This window comes from Ranitomeya imitator, chromosome 6 (assembly GCF_032444005.1).
Source record: "Ranitomeya imitator isolate aRanImi1 chromosome 6, aRanImi1.pri, whole genome shotgun sequence".
NCBI lineage: Eukaryota > Metazoa > Chordata > Amphibia > Anura > Dendrobatidae > Ranitomeya > Ranitomeya imitator.
The window spans coordinates 380,467,446-380,486,844 of record NC_091287.1 but is presented as its reverse complement, the minus strand read 5'-3'; the positions used below and the strand labels follow the sequence as shown (position 1 = coordinate 380,486,844).

At 46.6% G+C, this 19,399-nt stretch overlaps 1 protein-coding gene across 1 annotated transcript in view; it reads left to right on the top strand.

The window, feature by feature from the left end:
* Nucleotides 1-4,472: 4,472 nt before the first annotated feature.
* The window catches only part of VAPA (VAMP associated protein A), an 83,930-nt gene continuing 69,003 nt past the window's right edge, over nt 4,473-19,399 (top strand). The window contains exon 1 of the mRNA XM_069731043.1: nt 4,473-4,862. Within this exon, the coding sequence (XP_069587144.1) occupies nt 4,781-4,862 (82 nt within the window). The 5' untranslated portion in view covers nt 4,473-4,780. The remainder of the gene's footprint in view (nt 4,863-19,399) is intronic.

Below are 19,399 nucleotides of genomic sequence, written 5' to 3'. Positions count from 1 at the left end.
CAAAGTACATCCTGACTCTGGCACTGGTTTCAGGACGTAATCTTTCATTGCATGCCCTTCAGTAGTGAACACTGCGTGTGTGTGCTAACAGAGCAAGAAAAAATTAATGAGCTGGTTGTAATCAAAATACACCTCCCTGTCCAAGAATGCGGTCCCTGAGAATCTGCTCGGGGGCCTGATAAAAGGTCATGGAGGGCTGTAAATGGCCCTAGGGCCTGAGGTTCCCCAGCCTTGCTGTAGAGACATACACATACACACCAGAGATGCATTGCGAAATTACCCAATTATACAATTGGTAATTTCGCAATGCATCCTGGGAACGGAAGATGGCGCGCATATCGCCGGAGCTTCGGTGGATCCCAGGAGGTGAGTATACAACTATTTTTTATTTTAATTATTTTTTTAACAGGGATATGGTGCCCACACTGCTGTATACTACGTGGGCTGTGTTAGATACCGCGTGACTGCTATACACTATATAGGCAGTGTTATATTCTCGGTGGGCTGTGTGATATACTCTGTGGGCTGTGCTATATATTACGTGGCCACTGTATATACTGCGTGGGCAGTGTTATATACTACGTGACTGGGCAATATACTACGTGGCTCTGTGCTGTATACTACGTTACTGGGCAATATACTACAGTGCCGGCAAAAAAAATCTTTACACTTGCGCAGCAAAAAAAAACTTTACATATAAAATCCACATCATAATTTAACTTTTTAAAAGTGTACACAATGGGGGAGATAATAAAAAACTGTCTAATATTAAAGCTGGCTTTGTTGCAAATATCAACCAATCAACGCTCAGTTTTCACTTCTCTGGTAAAGCGAAAGCTGCCCTCTGATTGGTTGCTATGTGCAGCTCAGCCGGTTTTGCTATTTTGCAGTCTTGTAAAGATTTTTTTTGCCGGCACTGTACGTGCCTGGGCAATATACTACGTGGCTGTGCAATATACTACGTTACTGGGCAATATACTACGTGGCTGGGCAATATACTTTGTGGCTGTGCAATATACTACGTGACTGGGCAATATACTACGTGGCTGGGCAATATACTACGTGGCTGGGCAATATACTACGTGGCTGTGCAATATACTACGTGGCTGGGCAATATACTACGTGACTGGGCAATATACTACGTGGCTGGTCAATATACTACATGACTGGGCAATATACTACGTGGCTGGGCAATATACTACGTGGCTGTGCAATATACTACGTGCCTGGGCAATATACTACGTGGCTGTGCAATATACTACGTGACTGGGCAATATACTACGTGGCTGGGCAATATACTACGTGGCTTGGCAATATACTACGTAGCTGGGCAATATACTACGTGGCTGGGCAATATACTACGTGACTGGGCAATATACTACGTAGCTGGGCAATATACTACCTGGCTGGGCAATATACTATGTAGCTGGGCAATATACTACGTGCCTGGGCAATATACTACGTGGCTGTGCAATATACTACGTGACTGGGCAATATACTACGTGGCTGGGCAATATACTATGTGGCTGGGCAATATACTATGTGGCTGTGCAATATACTACGTGGCTGGGCAATATACTACGTGACTGGGCAATATACTACGTGGCTGGTCAATATACTACATGACTGGGCAATATACTACGTGGCTGGGCAATATACTACGTGGCTGTGCAATATACTACGTGCCTGGGCAATATACTACGTGGCTGTGCAATATACTACGTGACTGGGCAATATACTACGTGGCTGGGCAATATACTACGTGACTTGGCAATATACTACGTAGCTGGGCAATATACTACGTGGCTGGGCAATATACTACGTGACTGGGCAATATACTACGTAGCTGGGCAATATACTACCTGGCTGGGCAATATACTATGTAGCTGGGCAATATACTACGTGACTGGGCAATATACTATGTGGCAGGGAAATATACTACGTGACTGGGCAATATACTACGTACCTGGGCAATATACTACGTGACTGGGCAATATACTACGTGGCTGGGCAGTATACTACATGACTGGGCAATATACTACGTGGCTGTGCAATATACTACATGACTGGGCAATATACTACGTGGCTGAGCAATATACTACGTGACTGGGCAATATACTACGTGGCTGGGCAATATACTACATGACTGGGCAATATACTACGTGGCTGTGCAATATACTACGTGACTGGGCAACATACTACGTGGCTGGGCAATATACTACATGACTGGGCAATATACTACGTGGCTGTGCAATATACCTTGTGACTGGGCAATATACTACGTGGCTGGGCAATATACTACGTGACTGGGCAATATGCTACGTAGCTGGGCAATATACTACCTGGCTGGGCAATATACTACGTAGCTGGGCAATATACTACGTGACTGGGCAATATACTACGTGACTGGGCAATATACTACGTAGCTGGGCAATATACTACCTGGCTGGGCAATATACTACGTAGCTGGGCAATATACTACCTGGCTGGGCAATATACTACGTAGCTGGGCAATATACTACGTGGCTGTGCAATATACTACGTGGCTGGGCAATATACTACATGACTGGGCAATATACTACGTGGCTGTGCAATATACTATGTGACTGGGCAATATACTACGTGGCTGGGCAATATACTACGTGACTGGGCAATATACTACGTAGCTGGGAAATATACTACCTGGCTGGGCAATATACTACGTAGCTGGGCAATATACTACGTGACTGGGCAATATACTACGTGACTGGGCAATATACTACGTAGCTGGGCAATATACTACCTGGCTGGGCAATATACTACGTAGCTGGGCAATATACTACCTGGCTGGGCAATATACTACGTAGCTGGGCAATATACTACGTGGCTGTGCAATATACTACGTGGCTGGGCAATATACTACATGACTGGGCAATATATTACGTGGCTGGGAAATATACTACCTGGCTGGGCAATATACTACGTGGCTGTGCAATATACTACGTGACTGGGCAATATACTACGTGGCTGGGCAATATACTACGTGACTGGGCAATATACTACGTAGCTGGGAAATATACTACCTGGCTGGGCAATATACTACGTAGCTGGGCAATATACTACGTGACTGGGCAATATACTACGTGACTGGGCAATATACTACGTGACTGGGCAATATACTACGTGGCTGGGCAATATACTACGTGACTGGGCAATATACTACGTGACTGGGAAATATACTATGTGACTGGGCAATATACTACGTACCTGGGCAATATACTACGTGGACATGCATATTTTAGAATACCCGATGCGTTAGAATCGGGCCACCATCTAGTAATAAATATTAGCCCTGGGGAGCTGGGGCTACGGTATGGACCCCTCTGATACTGCAGAATGGGTAAGGAATTCATGGCTAGTGAGAACTTCTAAACTATGAAACACTTGATTCCGGGTCCCTATAGGGATCTATACTCTATCTGTACCTATTACCCTATCCTGATATTTTTACTCAGTATGCACTATGCACTTTACTGATATCTGCATGTGGTATCATTAGGGGCTCACATTGCTTTTCTGTGCTATCTTTGTTTCCCTTGCTGAAAAAGTTAAAACTTATTGCTTTTTGATTTAAATCTTATTATTTTTTGTATGTGATTTATTGTGTAATAAAATGTATACTCTTTTTAATAAATCTGGACTTGAACTCCCCTTTTCTTGGGTGTCGTGTCAATCTCTGACAGCAGCATTTAACAAGATCATGCCGGAAACGCATCACCAACCCCTCCCATCGGCGCCCGTGTCACGGGATCGCCGATGTGTTGCCATGACAACCGGGGATCTGCAGAAGGCATATAATAAAATATAATAATGACAGTAACCGCATGGAGACTATACTTGCACAGAAAAGGGCAGTGGTGATTGTGGCGAGGAAGCGTCTACCCCGACGCGCGTTTCGGCGTCTGCCTTGGTCAAGTATAGTCTGCATGAGGCTACTATTATTATATGTTTGCATTGGTGCCGTCCTGGGATAACCGTAAGTAATATCCCTACCGCTCATTTATTAGTGACCACCTATGCCCTGGCCAGTGGGGTCTTATGCACACGCACCTCATAAATTAGATGGGCTGCCCATCGACATAATCTAATTCTTTAATAATTACTTTCAATACAGTAAAATTGGAGACAAAAAATGTCTGCACCACCAAAGGGCTGAATTTCCCTTTTTATCTGATCGCTAGGTTTTACCATTCTGATAACCGGTTTCGTGTTGGCACAATGGGCACGGCGCCCGCTGTCCGCCCCGGCTCAGAGGCCGAGCAGATGGTCTGTGGCCATCTCTGTCCTGTTATATAGTGCTAGTGCCCCGGAGTGGCTGACGGACAGCGCTGTGCCTGCGGCCGTCCTAGTGTCCGGATCATTGTTGTATTTAATAAAGTTTTACATTCCATTAAAGAAAAACTCTGATAACAGTGACGTGTACATCCGGGCGTGGCTTCACTATGGGGGCGTGGCTACAGGTGGGCAGTGAAGCTCCGGTCTGCGTGCTGACGTCACGTATTCCTGTCACTACCGGCGCTGACGTGCACTGTGCTACCATTGTGCGGCTGCCGCAACTGTGTTGAGTCAGCGGGGACCGGGAGCAGCGAGCACCGACCCTGCTGTCTGTACGGCCGCCGGCCCTCCTGCCTCGGTGTCTCCCTACCCGGCCTGGTGGCGTCTTCTGCCGGGCTCAGCAGCGTTACCCACCACCGGAGGCCTCTTCCCGCATCCCCTCCCCCGTGTCCGAGCTGTGAGGTGCATGTGTGCTGCCGGAGGGGCAAACATGTCCAAGCACGAGCAGGTCTTGGTCCTCGACCCGCCACACGAGCTCAAATTCAAAGGTAAAGACGGTGTAATGTGCGGGGGGAAGCGGGGCACAGGGCAGGACCCGGGGCACATGTGCCAGCCTGCGGGAGGAAGGTCTGGGCACTGGGGCAGCATCTGTGGGGCTGGCTGCATGGGAATGTGGCTGCCATCACTGTGCCCGGGCACAGACCTGCGCTCAGGGGTCTATAGTGGGGTGATGGCGTTACCCTGTGCCAAGGGGCACCAACGTAGGCTGCCATGTTATAGGGTTATGCCAGGCGTAAGTTTAATCCACTCTGTAAATGACGTCTGGGAGTGGGGGGCCCCGCCGGCATCTGTGAGTGGGGGGGGGGACCCTGCCGGTGTCTGTGAGTGGGGGGGTTACCCTGCCGGTGTCTGTGAGTGGGGGGGTTACCCTGCCGGTGTCTGTGAGTGGGGGGGGACCCTGCCGGCATCTGTGAGTGGGGGGGGGACCCTGCCGGCATCTGTGAGTGGGGGGGGGGACCCTGCCGGTGTCTGTGAGTGGGGGGGGGACCCTGCCGGTGTCTGTGAGTGGGGGGGGGGGACCCTGCCGGTGTCTGTGAGTGGGGGGGTTACCCTGCCGGTGTCTGTGAGTGGGGGGGTTACCCTGCCGGTGTCTGTGAGTGGGGGGGTTACCCTGCCGGTGTCTGTGAGTGGGGGGGTTACCCTGCCGGTGTCTGTGAGTGGGGGGGGACCCTGCCGGCATCTGTGAGTGGGGGGGGGGACCCTGCCGGCATCTGTGAGTGGGGGGGATACCCTGCCGGCGTCTGTGAGTGGGGGGGATACCCTGCCGGTGTCTGTGAGTGGGGGGGATACCCTGCCGGTGTCTGTGAGTGGGGGGGGGACCCTGCCGGTGTCTGTGAGTGGGGGGGTTACCCTGCCGGTGTCTGTGAGTGGGGGGGGACCCTGCCGGTGTCTGTGAGTGGGGGGGTTACCCTGCCGGTGTCTGTGAGTGGGGGGGTTACCCTGCCGGTGTCTGTGAGTGGGGGGGATACCCTGCCGGTGTCTGTGAGTGGGGGGGATACCCTGCCGGTGTCTGTGAGTGGGGGGGGACCCTGCCGGTGTCTGTGAGTGGGGGGGTTACCCTGCCGGTGTCTGTGAGTGGGGGGGATACCCTGCCGGTGTCTGTGAGTGGGGGGGGGGACCCTGCCGGTGTCTGTGAGTGGGGGGGTTACCCTGCCGGTGTCTGTGAGTGGGGGGGTTACCATGCCGGTGTCTGTGAGTGGGGGGGGTTACCCTGCCGGTGTCTGTGAGTGGGGGGGGGGGTTACCCTGCCGGTGTCTGTGAGTGGGGGGGGGGGTTACCCTGCCGGTGTCTGTGAGTGGGGGGGGGGTTACCCTGCCGGCGTCTGTGAGTGGGGGGGGACCCTGCCGGCGTCTGTGAGTGGGGGGGGTTACCCTGCCGGCGTCTGTGAGTGGGGGGGGCCCCGCCGGCGTCTGTGAGTGGGGGGGGACCCTGCCGGCGTCTGTGAGTGGGGGGGGGGACCCTGCCGGCGTCTGGGATTGGGGGTGGTTGACCCGGCCGGTGTGTGTGTGTGTGGGGGGACCCAGCCAGTTACCAGTACGGTACTCCCATGTGGGAATGCTCCTGAGACCATTGCTCTAATGATGCCCAGGCCAGCATGATGGCTCAGTGGGTTTTTGGCTTACATACATGATGGCTCAGTGGTTAGCACTACGTCTCCTCCACTCCAAAGACATCCTGATAATGTAGATTGATCCCCAATGGGGACAGTGCTGATGTCTGTAAATTGCTGTGTAATATTATGGTGCAGCCCCCTGCGATGGCGCAGCTATGACCCCTCTCGTAGATTAGTGATGAACATTGGCACCCTAGCGCTTACACAGACTAATACGCAGCGCTGATTCCTTTCCTACTGGAGCCTTCACAGACTGCGCCGCTCCATATGATGGATAGAAGGTAGCCGCATACCCCTGCCCAGCAGGACGTCCTTGTCCTCCTGCAGGTGAATATGACGGGGCTCTGGGAGATTTCCCACAGTGTAAGAACATGTGATCACCTCGCTTTTGTGCTATGTAGATGCCACCTTTAATTCCTGATGATCGTTGGCATGTGACAGGACCTGATGTGTAATGCGGGCCCTCGGGCCGTGCCTGGTGCCATGCTGGCTAGCCATGATGTTGACAATGAAATCTAAACAAGCCTAAATGGAACCTTTGAAATTTGCCTCGGGCATAAAATGTCCCCAATTGTTTTCTGTTGATGTCTGTGGGGGTTTTCATTGATTTGCAGCCAAAAAATAGAGGACCAACGGGATCGGTACCCGGAGAGGTAACTGGCTCATTGTCTAGCAGTGCAAGCAGTGGTGTCACTGAGCCACTTTGCTACTCCAGCAGGTGACATCTGTTCTGTATTCCAGCTCCTAACACTTGGTAATATGTTTTTGAGTACAAATCTCTGACCCCACTGCTCCAGGAAGACCCCTGCGTGTATGAGGGAGGTGTGCGGCTGTCACTGGAGGTCTCACGTATTCCTAGTAAACCTTTTTATTTTCCTATTTTGCTTTTGAAGCTTAGAATTTTATCAAATTCGTAGTCAAAAACAAAATATTTTATTGAATAAAACATCCCTTATAGGCCAGGCCTGTTTGACCTTCTCCCCCCCCCCCTGGATAACAAAGTGGGTTTTTAGTTTTTATCGCACCACTATTAAGCAGCCATAACTTTTTTCATTGACTTGGCTGTATAAGGTTTTGGTTATTGCTGGAGAAATAGTTTTATATTTTTGGTGCTGTGGCTCCGTCACTATAGTGGTGATTAGAGGGTTGTCGTTGGACAGCACCCTCATTTTGGGCATCACTGGTGGATGTTAAGTGGTTTATTGTGTATGTTATTAGTACTTTTTACATTGTTCGTCCTGATGTTACCTTTGGTCAGTCAACACTTAGGGTAAATGCAGTGACTTCCTCTTGCTAGTATTCGTCTGTGCAGTGCGCAGATTCTAATTACCCACATCAGTCCTTGTCTTCCGTCCTCATGATACACTGGTCTGTTTCAGTGGAAGCCAATCTGCCTATCTAGAGTTGAGCAAAAAGACTCATAGGACCCTGGTCCTGTGGTCATGTCAGTAGTCATTGGCCTCTAGACCTGCACTGTGAACCTCCTCTTACCTGTGGCATATCCTGCGCAGTGTCATTTCATGGCGGTGCGTGCATGATCTCGCGGGGACCTATAATCAGAAGAGGGGTCGTGAAACCCCAGATGATACAATGTTTGCAGCGTTCTGTTCTGGTGGCCACAGGCTGTAAAGCTAGCAGTTTATTCTTGCCATTTGGGAGGCACCAGCATAAACCCATTCATAGAATATTGAGGGTATGTGCACACATCAGGATTTCTTGCAGAAATTTTCATGACAAAAACCGACACTTCTGCTAGAAAGCCGCATGTGTTTTCGCGTTTTTTCATGCGTTTTTGACGCGTTTTTTGTGCTTTTTTTCCCAAATGCATAGAATAGCGGGAAAGACGCAGAAAATCTGCAAAATTAATGAACATGCTGCTTTTTTTACCACCATGCATTTTTTTCGCGGAAAAAAACGCATCATGTGCACAAAAATTGCAGAATGCATTCTAAATGATATGATGCATATGTCTGCAGTTTCTAATGCGGTTTTATCGCGAAAAAAAACGCAAAAAAACCTGAACGTGTGCACATACCCTAAAGCTCCTTGTAGATGTTGCACCTGGTTCGATTTGGATCTTGGACCTCAGGATAACCAGATTACTAGAAGATTGCAGTGCTGGGGACCTGGTGGCAGGGTTGGATCTAATCTTTGTATCTTGTAGGATGGAATCTTGATGCCTTGTCTCATGTGAGAGGAGGTTGGGCACAAGACATGCCACACGATCTTACAGTGAACGCTTCATTATACATCAGCATTATCCTTGGATATACTGCCTTTAACACTAAAGATTGGATATCATTGTTGCTAAATTCTTATATGGGTCATATGAAATCTTAAGCGGTATACTTATACAGTCATGGCCAAAATTTTTGAGAATGACACCAAAATTATATTTTCACATGATCTGCTGCCCTCTGGTTTTTATTATTGTTTGTCTGATGTTTGTCACATACAGAAATATAATTGCAATCATATTATGAGTACCAATAGGTTATATTGACAGTTAAGGTACCGTCACACTAACGCGTAACGCTAATGTGAACGTAGCCTAAGCGACGCTGCAGCGATACCGACAACGATCCGGATCGCTGTTTGGTTGCTGGAGAGCTGTCACACAGACAGCTCTCCAGCGACCAACGATGCCGGTAGCCAGGGTAAACATCGGGTTACTAAGCGCAGGGCCGCGCTTAGTAACCCGATGTTTACCCTGGTTACCATCGTTAAAGTAAAAAAAACAACCACTACATACTTACCTACCGCTGTCTGTCCCCGGCGCTGTGCTTCTCTGCCCTGTGTAAGCACAGCGGCCGGAAAGCAGAGCGGTGACGTCACCGCTCTGCTTTCCGGCTGCCCGGCGCTCACAGCCAGAGCAGAGAAGCACAGCCCCGGGGACAGACAGCGGTAGGTAAGTATGTAGTGGTTGTTTTTTTTACTTTAACGATGGTAACCAGGGTAAACATCGGGTTACTAAGCGCGGCCCTGCGCTTAGTAACCCGATGTTTACCCTGGTTACCAGCGAAGACATCGCTGAATCGGCGTCACACACGCCGATTCAGCGATGTCAGCGGGACGTCCAGCGCCGAAATAAAGTCCTGGCCTTTCTGTCCCGACCAGCGATATCACAGAAGGGGCCTTATCGCTGCTGCCTGTCACACTGGACGATATCGCTAGCCAGGACGCTGCAACGTCACGGATCGCTAGCGATATCGTCCAGTGTGACGGGGCCTTTAGAATGAGTTAATGCAGCAAGTCAATATTTACAGTGTTGACCCTTCTTCTTCAAGACCTCTGCAATTCTCCCTGGCATGCTCTCAATCAACTTCTGGACCAAATCCTGACTGATAGCAGTCCATTCTTGCATAATCAATGCTTGCATTTTGCCAGAATTTGTTGGTTTTTGTTTGTCCACCTGTCTCTTGATGATTGACCACAAGTTCTCAATGGGATTAAGATCTGGGGAGTTTCCAGGTCATGGACCCAAAATCTCTATGTTTTGTTCCATGAGCCATTTAGTTATCACCTTTGCTTTATGGCAAGGTGCTCCATCATGCTGGAAAAGGCATTGTTGGGCGCCAAACTGCTCTTGGATGGTTGGGAGAAGTTGCTCTTGGAGGACATTCTGGTACCATTCTTTATTCATGGCTGTGTTTTTAGGCAAGACTGTGAGTGAGCCGATTCCCTTGGCTGAGAAGCAACCCCACACATGAATGGTTTCAGGATGCTTTACAGTTGGCATGAGACAAGACTGGTGGTAGCGCTCACCTCTTCTTCTCCGAATAAGCTGTTTTCCAGATGTCCCAAACAATCAAAAAGGGGATTCATCAGAGAAAATGACTTTGCCCCAGTCCTCAGCAGTCAACTCTCTGTACCTTTTGCAGAATATCAGTCGGTCCCTGATGTTTTTTCTGGAGAGAAGTGGCTTCTTTGCTGCCCTCCTTGAAACCAGGCCTTGCTCAAAGACACCGGCCTGCTGCCATTCCTGAGCAAGCTCGGCACTGCTGTTAGTCCGATCCCGCAGCTGAAACCGTTTTAAGATACGGTCCTGGCACTTGCTGGTCTTTCTTGGGCGCCATGGAGCCTTTTTGACAACAATGGAAGCTCTCTCCTTGAAGTTCTTGATGATGCGATAGATTGTTGACTGAGGTGCAATCTTTGTAGCTGCGATACTCTTCCGTTAGGCCATTTTTGTGCAGTGCAATGATGGCTGCACGTGTTTCATTAGAGATAACCATGGTTAACTGAAGAGAAACAATGATACCAAGCACCAGCCTCCTTTTAAAGTGTCCAGTGATGTCATTCTTACTTAATCATGACTGATCGCCAGCCCTGTCCTCATCAACACCCACACCTGTGTTACTGGATCAATCACTAAAACGATTGGAAACTTGGGCTGAAAGGTGGCAGATGAGGTTTAACAATGATAAATGTAAGGTTATACACATGGGAAGAAGGAATCAATATCACCATTACACACTGAATGGGAAACCACTGGGTAAATCTGACAGGGAGAAGGACTTGGGGATCTTAGTTAATGATAAACTTACCTGGAGCAGCCAGTGCCAGGCAGCAGCTGCCAAGGCAAACAGGATCATGGGGTGCATTAAAAGAGGTCTGGATACACATGATGAGAGCATTATACTGCCTCTGTACAAATCCCTAGTTAGACCGCACATGGAGTACTGTGAAGACACAAAAGAGAATAGTAAAACCAAAAACACTCAGTTTGAAAAAATGTTGCAGTAATCCGCAAGTGCTAGTAAAAGATGTAAAAAACAGGGTATTTGGTTGATACGTTTTTTGCAAAAAATGTATACTAAGCTGCTCTACCAATCTTCACGGTATACCCTTATCAGAGCAGTCCTAACTAATGTATGCAATCCCTATCTGATGTATTTAAAAACCTGATCATCTGTATATAACCTGTGTGAACAGGGTTCAGAGAGGAAAAATCCATGTGTGCATACAGGGTAGAACAGCTTTTGTGCATGATCATACAGACTTGTTCACTGTGCAAGTAGCCCATGTGTTCCTGTTTCCATAATTGTTCTCTTGTGTCTACAAGACTGGGGAGTTCCACCACTCCTCTTGGGCTATCTGCACAAAAGCTGTTCTACCCTGTATGCACACATGGATTTTTCCTCTCTGAACCCTGTTCACACAGGTTATATACAGATGATCAGGTTTTTAAATACATCAGATAGGGATTGCATACATTAGTTAGGACTGCTCTGATAAGGGTATACCGTGAAGATTGGTAGAGCAGCTTAGTATACATTTTTTGCAAAAAACGTATCAACCAAATACCCTGTTTTTTACATCTTTTACTAGCACTTGCGGATTACTGCAACATTTTTTCAAACTGAGTGTTTTTGGTTTTACTATTCTCTTTTGTGTCTTCAGGTTTCTTGGTGGTGTGTGAACATGATCATACAGACTTGTTCACTGTGCAAGTAGCCCATGTGTTCCTGTTTCCACATGGAGTACTGTGTCCAGTTTTGGGCACCGGTGCTCAGGAAGGATATAATGGAACTAGAGAGAGTACAAAGGAGGGCAACAAATTTAATAAAGGGGATGGGAGAACTACAATACCCAGATAGATTAGCGAATTTAGGATTATTTAGTCTAGAAAAAAGACGACTGAGGGGCGATCTAATAACCATGTATAAGTATATAAGGGGACAATACAAATATCTCGCTGAGGATCTGTTTATACCAAGGAAGGTGACAGGCACAAGGGGGCATTCTTTGCGTCTGGAGGAGAGAAGGTTTTTCCACCAACATAGAAGAGGATTCTTTACTGTTAGGGCAGTGAGAATCTGGAATTGCTTGCCTGAGGAGGTGGTGATGGCGAACTCAGTCGAGGGGTTCAAGAGAGGCCTGGATGTCTTCCTGGAGCAGAACAATATTGTATCATACAATTATTAGGTTCTGTAGAAGGACGTAGATCTGGGTATTTATTATGATGGAATATAGGCTGAACTGGATGGACAAATGTCTTTTTTCGGCCTTACTAACTATGTTACTATGTTACTATGTTACTATGTTACTATGTTACTATGTTACTATGTTACTATGTTACTATGTTACTATGTTACTATGTTACTATGTTACTATGTTACTATGTTACTATGTTACTATGTTACTATGTTACTATGTTACTATGTTACTATGTTAGCTGCTCCTTTTAAGGCAGGACTGCAATGATGTTGAAATGTGTTTTGGGGGTTAAAGTTCATTTTCTGGGCAAACATTGACTTTGCAAGTACAGTAATTGCTGTTACTCTGATCACTCTGACATTCAGGAGTATATGCAAATTGCCATTAGAAAAAATGAAGCAGACTTTGGAAAAATTAATATTTGTCTCATTCTCAAAATTTTTGTCCATGACTGTAGGTACCGTCACATTAAGCGACGCTGCAGCGATCTAGATAACGATCCCGATCGCTGCAGCGTCGCTGTGTGGTCGCTGGAGAGCTGTCACACAGACAGCTCTCCAGCAACCAACTATGCGAAGTCCCCTGGTAACCAGGGTAAACATCGGGTTACTAAGCGCAGGGCCGCGCTCTGCTTCTCTGCACTGTGTAAGCGCAGCGGCCGGAAAGCACAGCAGTGATGTCACCGCTGTGCTCTGCTTTCCGGCCGGCGCTTAGTGCAGAGAAGCAGAGCGCCGGAGAGGACAGACACCGGAATGTAAGTATGTAGTTTTTTTTTTTTTTTTTTTACATTTACGCTGGTAACCAGGGTAAACATCGGGTTACTAAGCGCGGCCCTGCGCTTAGTAACCCGATGTTTACCCTGGTTACCAGTGAAGACATCGCTGAATCGGCGTCACACACGCCGATTCAGAGATGTCTGCGAGAGTCCAGCGACGAAATAAAGTTCTGGACTTTCTGAACCAACGATGGCACAGCAGGATCCTGATCGCTGCTGCGTGTCAAACTGAACGATATCGCTAGCCAGGACGCTGCAACGTCACGGATCGCTAGCGATATCGTTCAGTGTGAAGGTACCTTATGTCAACCTGCACTCATCTATATCTTAAAGCAGGGGTCCCCAACCTGTAGCTCGGGAGCCACATGTGGCTAGCGGTCCTATGAATTGTGGCTCGTGGCTGTCTGTCAGCTTGGTGCATTAGCTCTAGTTCTAGCAAACAGGTATGAAGAGCACATCTGAATTTTGTGAGCAGCCCTGCACAGAAGAGCAGATCTGGATGCACATATACTCTTCTTGGGGGTTTTGAGATGATTTAAGTATGGTACACTGGAGACAAGATGACACCACCTGTCAGAGGAGGTGTTTGAAGCTGGATGTGACAGTGTCTTGGGAGTGCTTTATAGGAGAATACTGAATGGGGGTATTGTAGGAACCCTTGGATCTTTGTATACTGCTTTGGGGTGATTGATTTTTGTGGAAAAGCTTTGGTTACCATTATGCCTGTAATGTGGGCTTTAATTGCCACTATTGTGAGGGGGGCGGGAGCTGAATGTGGCTCGTGACCCTCTCTCAAGGCTGGATGTAGCTCGCGACCTTCTCTCAGAGCTGACGGTGGCTCTCAAGGCCAGAAACGTTGGGGACCTCTGTCTTAAAGTGACTCTAAAGATTTCATAATTTCTTCCCTTAGGGATTTCTGGAATTTCTGAGCACGGTCCCAGTCCTTTTTTTTTTTTTTTTTTTTAAGACCATTAAGAGTGTACTTATGGTAGAAAACATCTGATCGAAAATGCATATTGTAACTAGTCTTTGCCTCACAAGCAACTACTCTTAATAAAACTGTAGGCAGCGATACGGCTCCTGGTCACTACTGAGGAGGGTCAGGATTATAAGGAGCAGGTATGTGGTGTAAAGTTACAGGTAATCTAGAACAGCAAAAAAAGGTAATGAGGCTCTACTACTCTACATCCTGCCTCTATGGTGAAATGCCGCTCCACCTGCAGAGCCAGTTTATACATAGATTCACCTACAGAACAGAAGAATACAGCTCATGTGATAAAGATGGAAAGAACTGGACCTGTCCTTTGCCTGATCAGCTGCATCTTTTTATGCTTTCATTTCTTTGCTAAATTCTGCATCAAAGGATTTATGGAAAAAATGAACAATTGCATATTCCATGCATAGAGGATCCCACTCATGACCTGTAGCATTTGCATTTTAGGATAGCAAATTTATTTTTAGCCTAGTAGTTTGCAAATCTCATTTAATGAGCACAAAAAAACTGCCACTCTATTTAAAGGGTTTTTCTGGGGACTGAGATTGGTGTGCTATATTACATGGGGTCTAAGGGGTATCGTTTCTCCTTGTGGAGAGTGACATACCATCTCTGGCTTGTCAAGGTAAGGAGGCTTATTCGCCGTGCAACGCTCCTCTGGGAAATTAAATATGCAAATTGCCTCTTCTGAGAAAAAGAGGACTTAAACTCTATAGCGCCACCTATTGGAAGTAGCGATCCTACAAGTCACAAGTCACAGTTGATTGTGACTTGTAGGATCGCTACTTCCAATAGGTGGCGCTATAGAGTTTAAGTCCTCTTTTTCTCAGAAGAGGCAATTTGCATACTATATTACATGTAAATCTATGTTCACATGTCCAGTAGTTGTTTCCATTTTTGGATCCGTTTTTGGGACACTAAATTATTTAGTTCAATAGCAAAATTACCCCTGGCTTTAAATAGGAAAAGGTGTCAAAAAACGTTTACGGTAATTTGTCTCTTTCAGATTCAATCTGCTTTTTTTTTAGCTGGATCAGAAAACAGTCTGCACAACTTGTCAGGCCAAAAAAACTGGATCAATTGTTTCTGTAAATTATAAATGGTTATCTGTTAATGGATCTTCTTTTTTAAGACTGATCCATTAAAAAAAAGGAACTTCATTTTGCATTTGCTTTCAGTAATGGTTCCAGTTTTTTTTTTTTTTAATACTGGATTCGTTACCAAACTGAACAGAACCTTATAAAACATTCTAAGGCCTTCACTTCTCATCAGTTAATATCTTGATTGAGTTGACTAATCCTCCCTTTCATCATCACTCCGCGACATAATTTGTAAGACCGATGATACTGCCGGCTCTTTTTTAAAATCTGACGTACGCTCACGATCTCCCTCTCCGTGAATGCCCAATGATGCCAGCCATGTGTATGATCAAGGCTTCATTGGCACAGTGCCGCCTGATATGGACTGCCACCGAGGAGCTCCACATTTATTGGCAGAAAATGAAAGGTTGTTCTTACAACTCTCATATGCCATCAATAATTACTATGTTTAGCCGGTGAATGATGGGGCTCCTCCACACATATCCGAGTCCGGCGATGATGGTGTCCTTGTAAATCATGCCGTTCACGACCACAAGGATGTGCATCCATTGTGACAGGGAGGATAAGTGTGGGCCTTCCCCTTCTTTTACACTAGCCCTTGTCCCCTACTAGTCAACCACTAATTTACATACCACGAGCACAGCTTCAACGTCTTTTATATTTATCAATTATGAAGGGCTAGTTAGAATGCTGAAAAAGATTGCAAGTACCTATATGGTGACATTTTAAGGACTACGGCAGCATTCTTACTCCTTTTTAAAGGGTTCATATCAGCAATTTAAAATCTATCAACATTGCTGAGGTGTAACGGTGTTGTATAACGGCTAATACTGGGGGTTCCTGACAATTGATCCCCCTTTTATAAGCTCAGATGGAGGAGCTTTGTACAGACATACCGATGGGCAACAGGTTTTCAGGCTTGAGTGTTGAGAGTAAGGCTACTTTCACATTTGCGTTGTGTGACGTACATCGCAATGCGTCGTTTTGGAGAAAAAAAACGCATCCTGCAAAGTTGCCCGCAGGATACGTTTTTTTTCTCCATAGACGTGCATTAGCCGACGCATTGCGACGTATGGCTACACGTTGCATCCATCGTGCGACGAATGCGTCGTGTTTTGGCAGACCCTCGGCACAAAAAAAGTTACATGTAACTTTTTTGTGCGTCGAGTCCGCCATTTCCGACCGCGCATGCACGGCCTGAACTCCGCCCCCTCCTTCCCGTACATTACAATGGGGCAGCGGATGCGTTGAAAAACTACATCCGCTGCCCCCCATTGTTCATTTTTTTCACAACATGCGACGGTACGTTGGACCGACACATGGCGACGGCCCCGTACCAACGCTAGTGTGAAAGGAGCCTAACACTTTTTAGAGCTTTGGTATACATCTGAGAGCTTTACTCACAAGAAAATCCCCGCTACGTCATTTTATTTTAAGGAAAAAAATAGGTAAGCTGTTCCTTGATGAATTAGAACATGTCTATGGCGTTCACCTCGGTGGTAGTCTGGCATTAGCCGAGCTACAGAATGGCATCGGTGGTGGATCTGCCATCTGGTGTCACGGGATCCATGTCGATGTTTATCTTTATTAGTGATTTTAATCAGCCAGGACCATTTTAATTGCCCTAATTCCAGTAAATTATTAGTTACTGTATTTGGCATACCTTCCATGGTCTGCAAGAGCATCAGCGCATCTTGGCTTTACACATAGCATTGCTGCAAATTGAGAAGGTTTCCTCATGGCTAAAATTAGTGCACTGTGAAATGCTTCCTTGCTATCCTAGTTTGTTGCCAAAATTGGCTGAGACGTTTCCCTCCCTATATGTGTGGGGTTACACTCCTTATATGAGGTCAGGGTGGGCTTACCTTACAGCCTGTTCATGGTCTCTTCTTGGCTTTGGAAATGTAAATCTCTTATACAAACACCTTGAAACTACTAAGAGATTTGTGATTTTTTTTTAATTTACTTTTGCTTTGTGCAAGTGTGATAATCAGTGGAGCTATTGCCATAATATATGTGCCCACTATAGGCTGGACTTGTTAATGGGGGAATTATTTTCACTTTTAGAATACACTGCATTTTCTGCCAGTAGTGAAAATCCCATCCTCCCCCCCCCCCCCCCCACAACTTTGGTTTAACAGGAAGGACACTGTCTATGAAAAGGGAATCTGTCAGTAGATTTTTGCTACCTAATCTTATAGCAGCATAATGTAGGGGCAGGGGCCCTGATTCCAGCAATGTGTCACTTACTGGGCTGCTTTGTGTAGTTTTCATAGAATCATTGTTTTCAGTAGAAGATTATCACAAGAGGACTAGTAAACCTGCTGCCATGTAGTCCTCCATATTCATGAGCTCTAACCCCACCACTGATTGGAAGCTTTCTGTTCAAACTGTGCATAGGCAGAAAGCAGGCAATCAGTTATGTGGGTGAGGTTATACAGATCTCAATATTCGGAAAACTGGCAGATCTGCAGCAAAGAAAACATAGATAAAAAAATAGAGAACTGCATTAATAAGTTCAGTAAGAGACACATTCATGGAATCGGGGCCACTGCCTCTACATTATGCTGCACTCAGATGGGGTGGCAAAAACCATTCTCTTTAAAGGGAACCTGTGATAAATATAAATACCATATATTATGTTGGCATTAACCTGCAGCTATAATATAATATATATAATTTTTTTTTTTCATTATTTAGGAATATTTTTTTTTATTTTTTTTTACACATTTGGAAATTTTTTTTTTTACTTTGTCCCAGGGGAGGACATCACAGATCGTTGATTTGACAGTTTGCACAGCACTCTGACAGATCACCGATCTGACTTACAGCACTGCAGGCTTCACAGTGCCTGCTCTGAGCAGGCTCTGTGAAGCCACCTCCCTCCCTGCAGGACCCGGATGCCGCGGCCATCTTGGATCTGGGTCTGGAGCAGGGAGGGAGGTAGGAGACCCTCGCAGCAACGCGATCACATCGCGTTGCTGCGGGGGGCTCAGGGAAGCCCGCAGGGAGCCCCCTCCCTGCGCGATGCTTCCCTGCACCGCCGGCACAGCGCGATCATGTTTGATCGCGGTGTGTCGGGGGTTAATGTGCCGGGAGCGGTCCGTGACCAATCCTGGCACATAGTGCCGGATGTCAGCTGCGATAGGCAGCTGACACCCGGCCGCGTTCCCCCCGTGAGCGCGGCCGATCGCGTATGACGTACTATCCCGTCGGTGGTCATAGGGGCCCACCCCACCTCGACGGGATAGTACGTCTAATGTCAGAAAGGGGTTAATTCTTGAATCATCTGATTTTGTTTGTGTGAGTCTCTTCCTTTTTTCTTTTCAAATTACAACTTATTGCATTCAACATTTATATGCAACAATAAACACAAAAAACAAATACCGAAGTGCCAGAATAAATACATCTTAATCATCATAACACAACTTGTTCAATGCATTCAGGTTGAAAATGCTGAGCAAGCCAAAAGAAAAAAGGTGATCATGTCCTCAGGTGTGATTTTCTAAATACAGTCTCATCCTAATTATATGTTATAAAAGAACCAATATTTTTACCACCTATTTATACATGGAACAATTTTTTCTATTATATCACTAAACATGTCATTTATGAAGTGTTTAAGAAGAATAGTACAGTAGTTAAGTCCTTGTTCTATAAAATATGAACTAATCAAACAATAGTAGGTTTTTACACTGGCCTTCTATCATCAATGTGTCCCTTCTAGTGGGTGAAGTGTCATCTTGTCCATAAGCGCTTACCGTTTCCTTTTGTGTCAGAGTATGTATGGCCTGTCATGGTGTTCGGCTCCACCTGAGTCAGTATCTGACTTTTGTTGGAGAGTCCAGTAGCCACCAGCGCCAATCATATTCACAGGTTACATCACCAGTTATGCCACCCATGGCCGATCTCGTGCCGCCTTCTACCACTGCATGGTCGTCACTGTCTTTATTTTCACTACATGGGATGACAGTCCGGTATTGCTGAGTCCCTGTGATGGGTTCTGCTTCCTGTAACCGATGTTTTCACAAACTCTCCTCCTCCTCTTCGTAGTCCTGGTTTGTACAATACATGAACTGGATGTTAAGAATATTTTTCTCCCT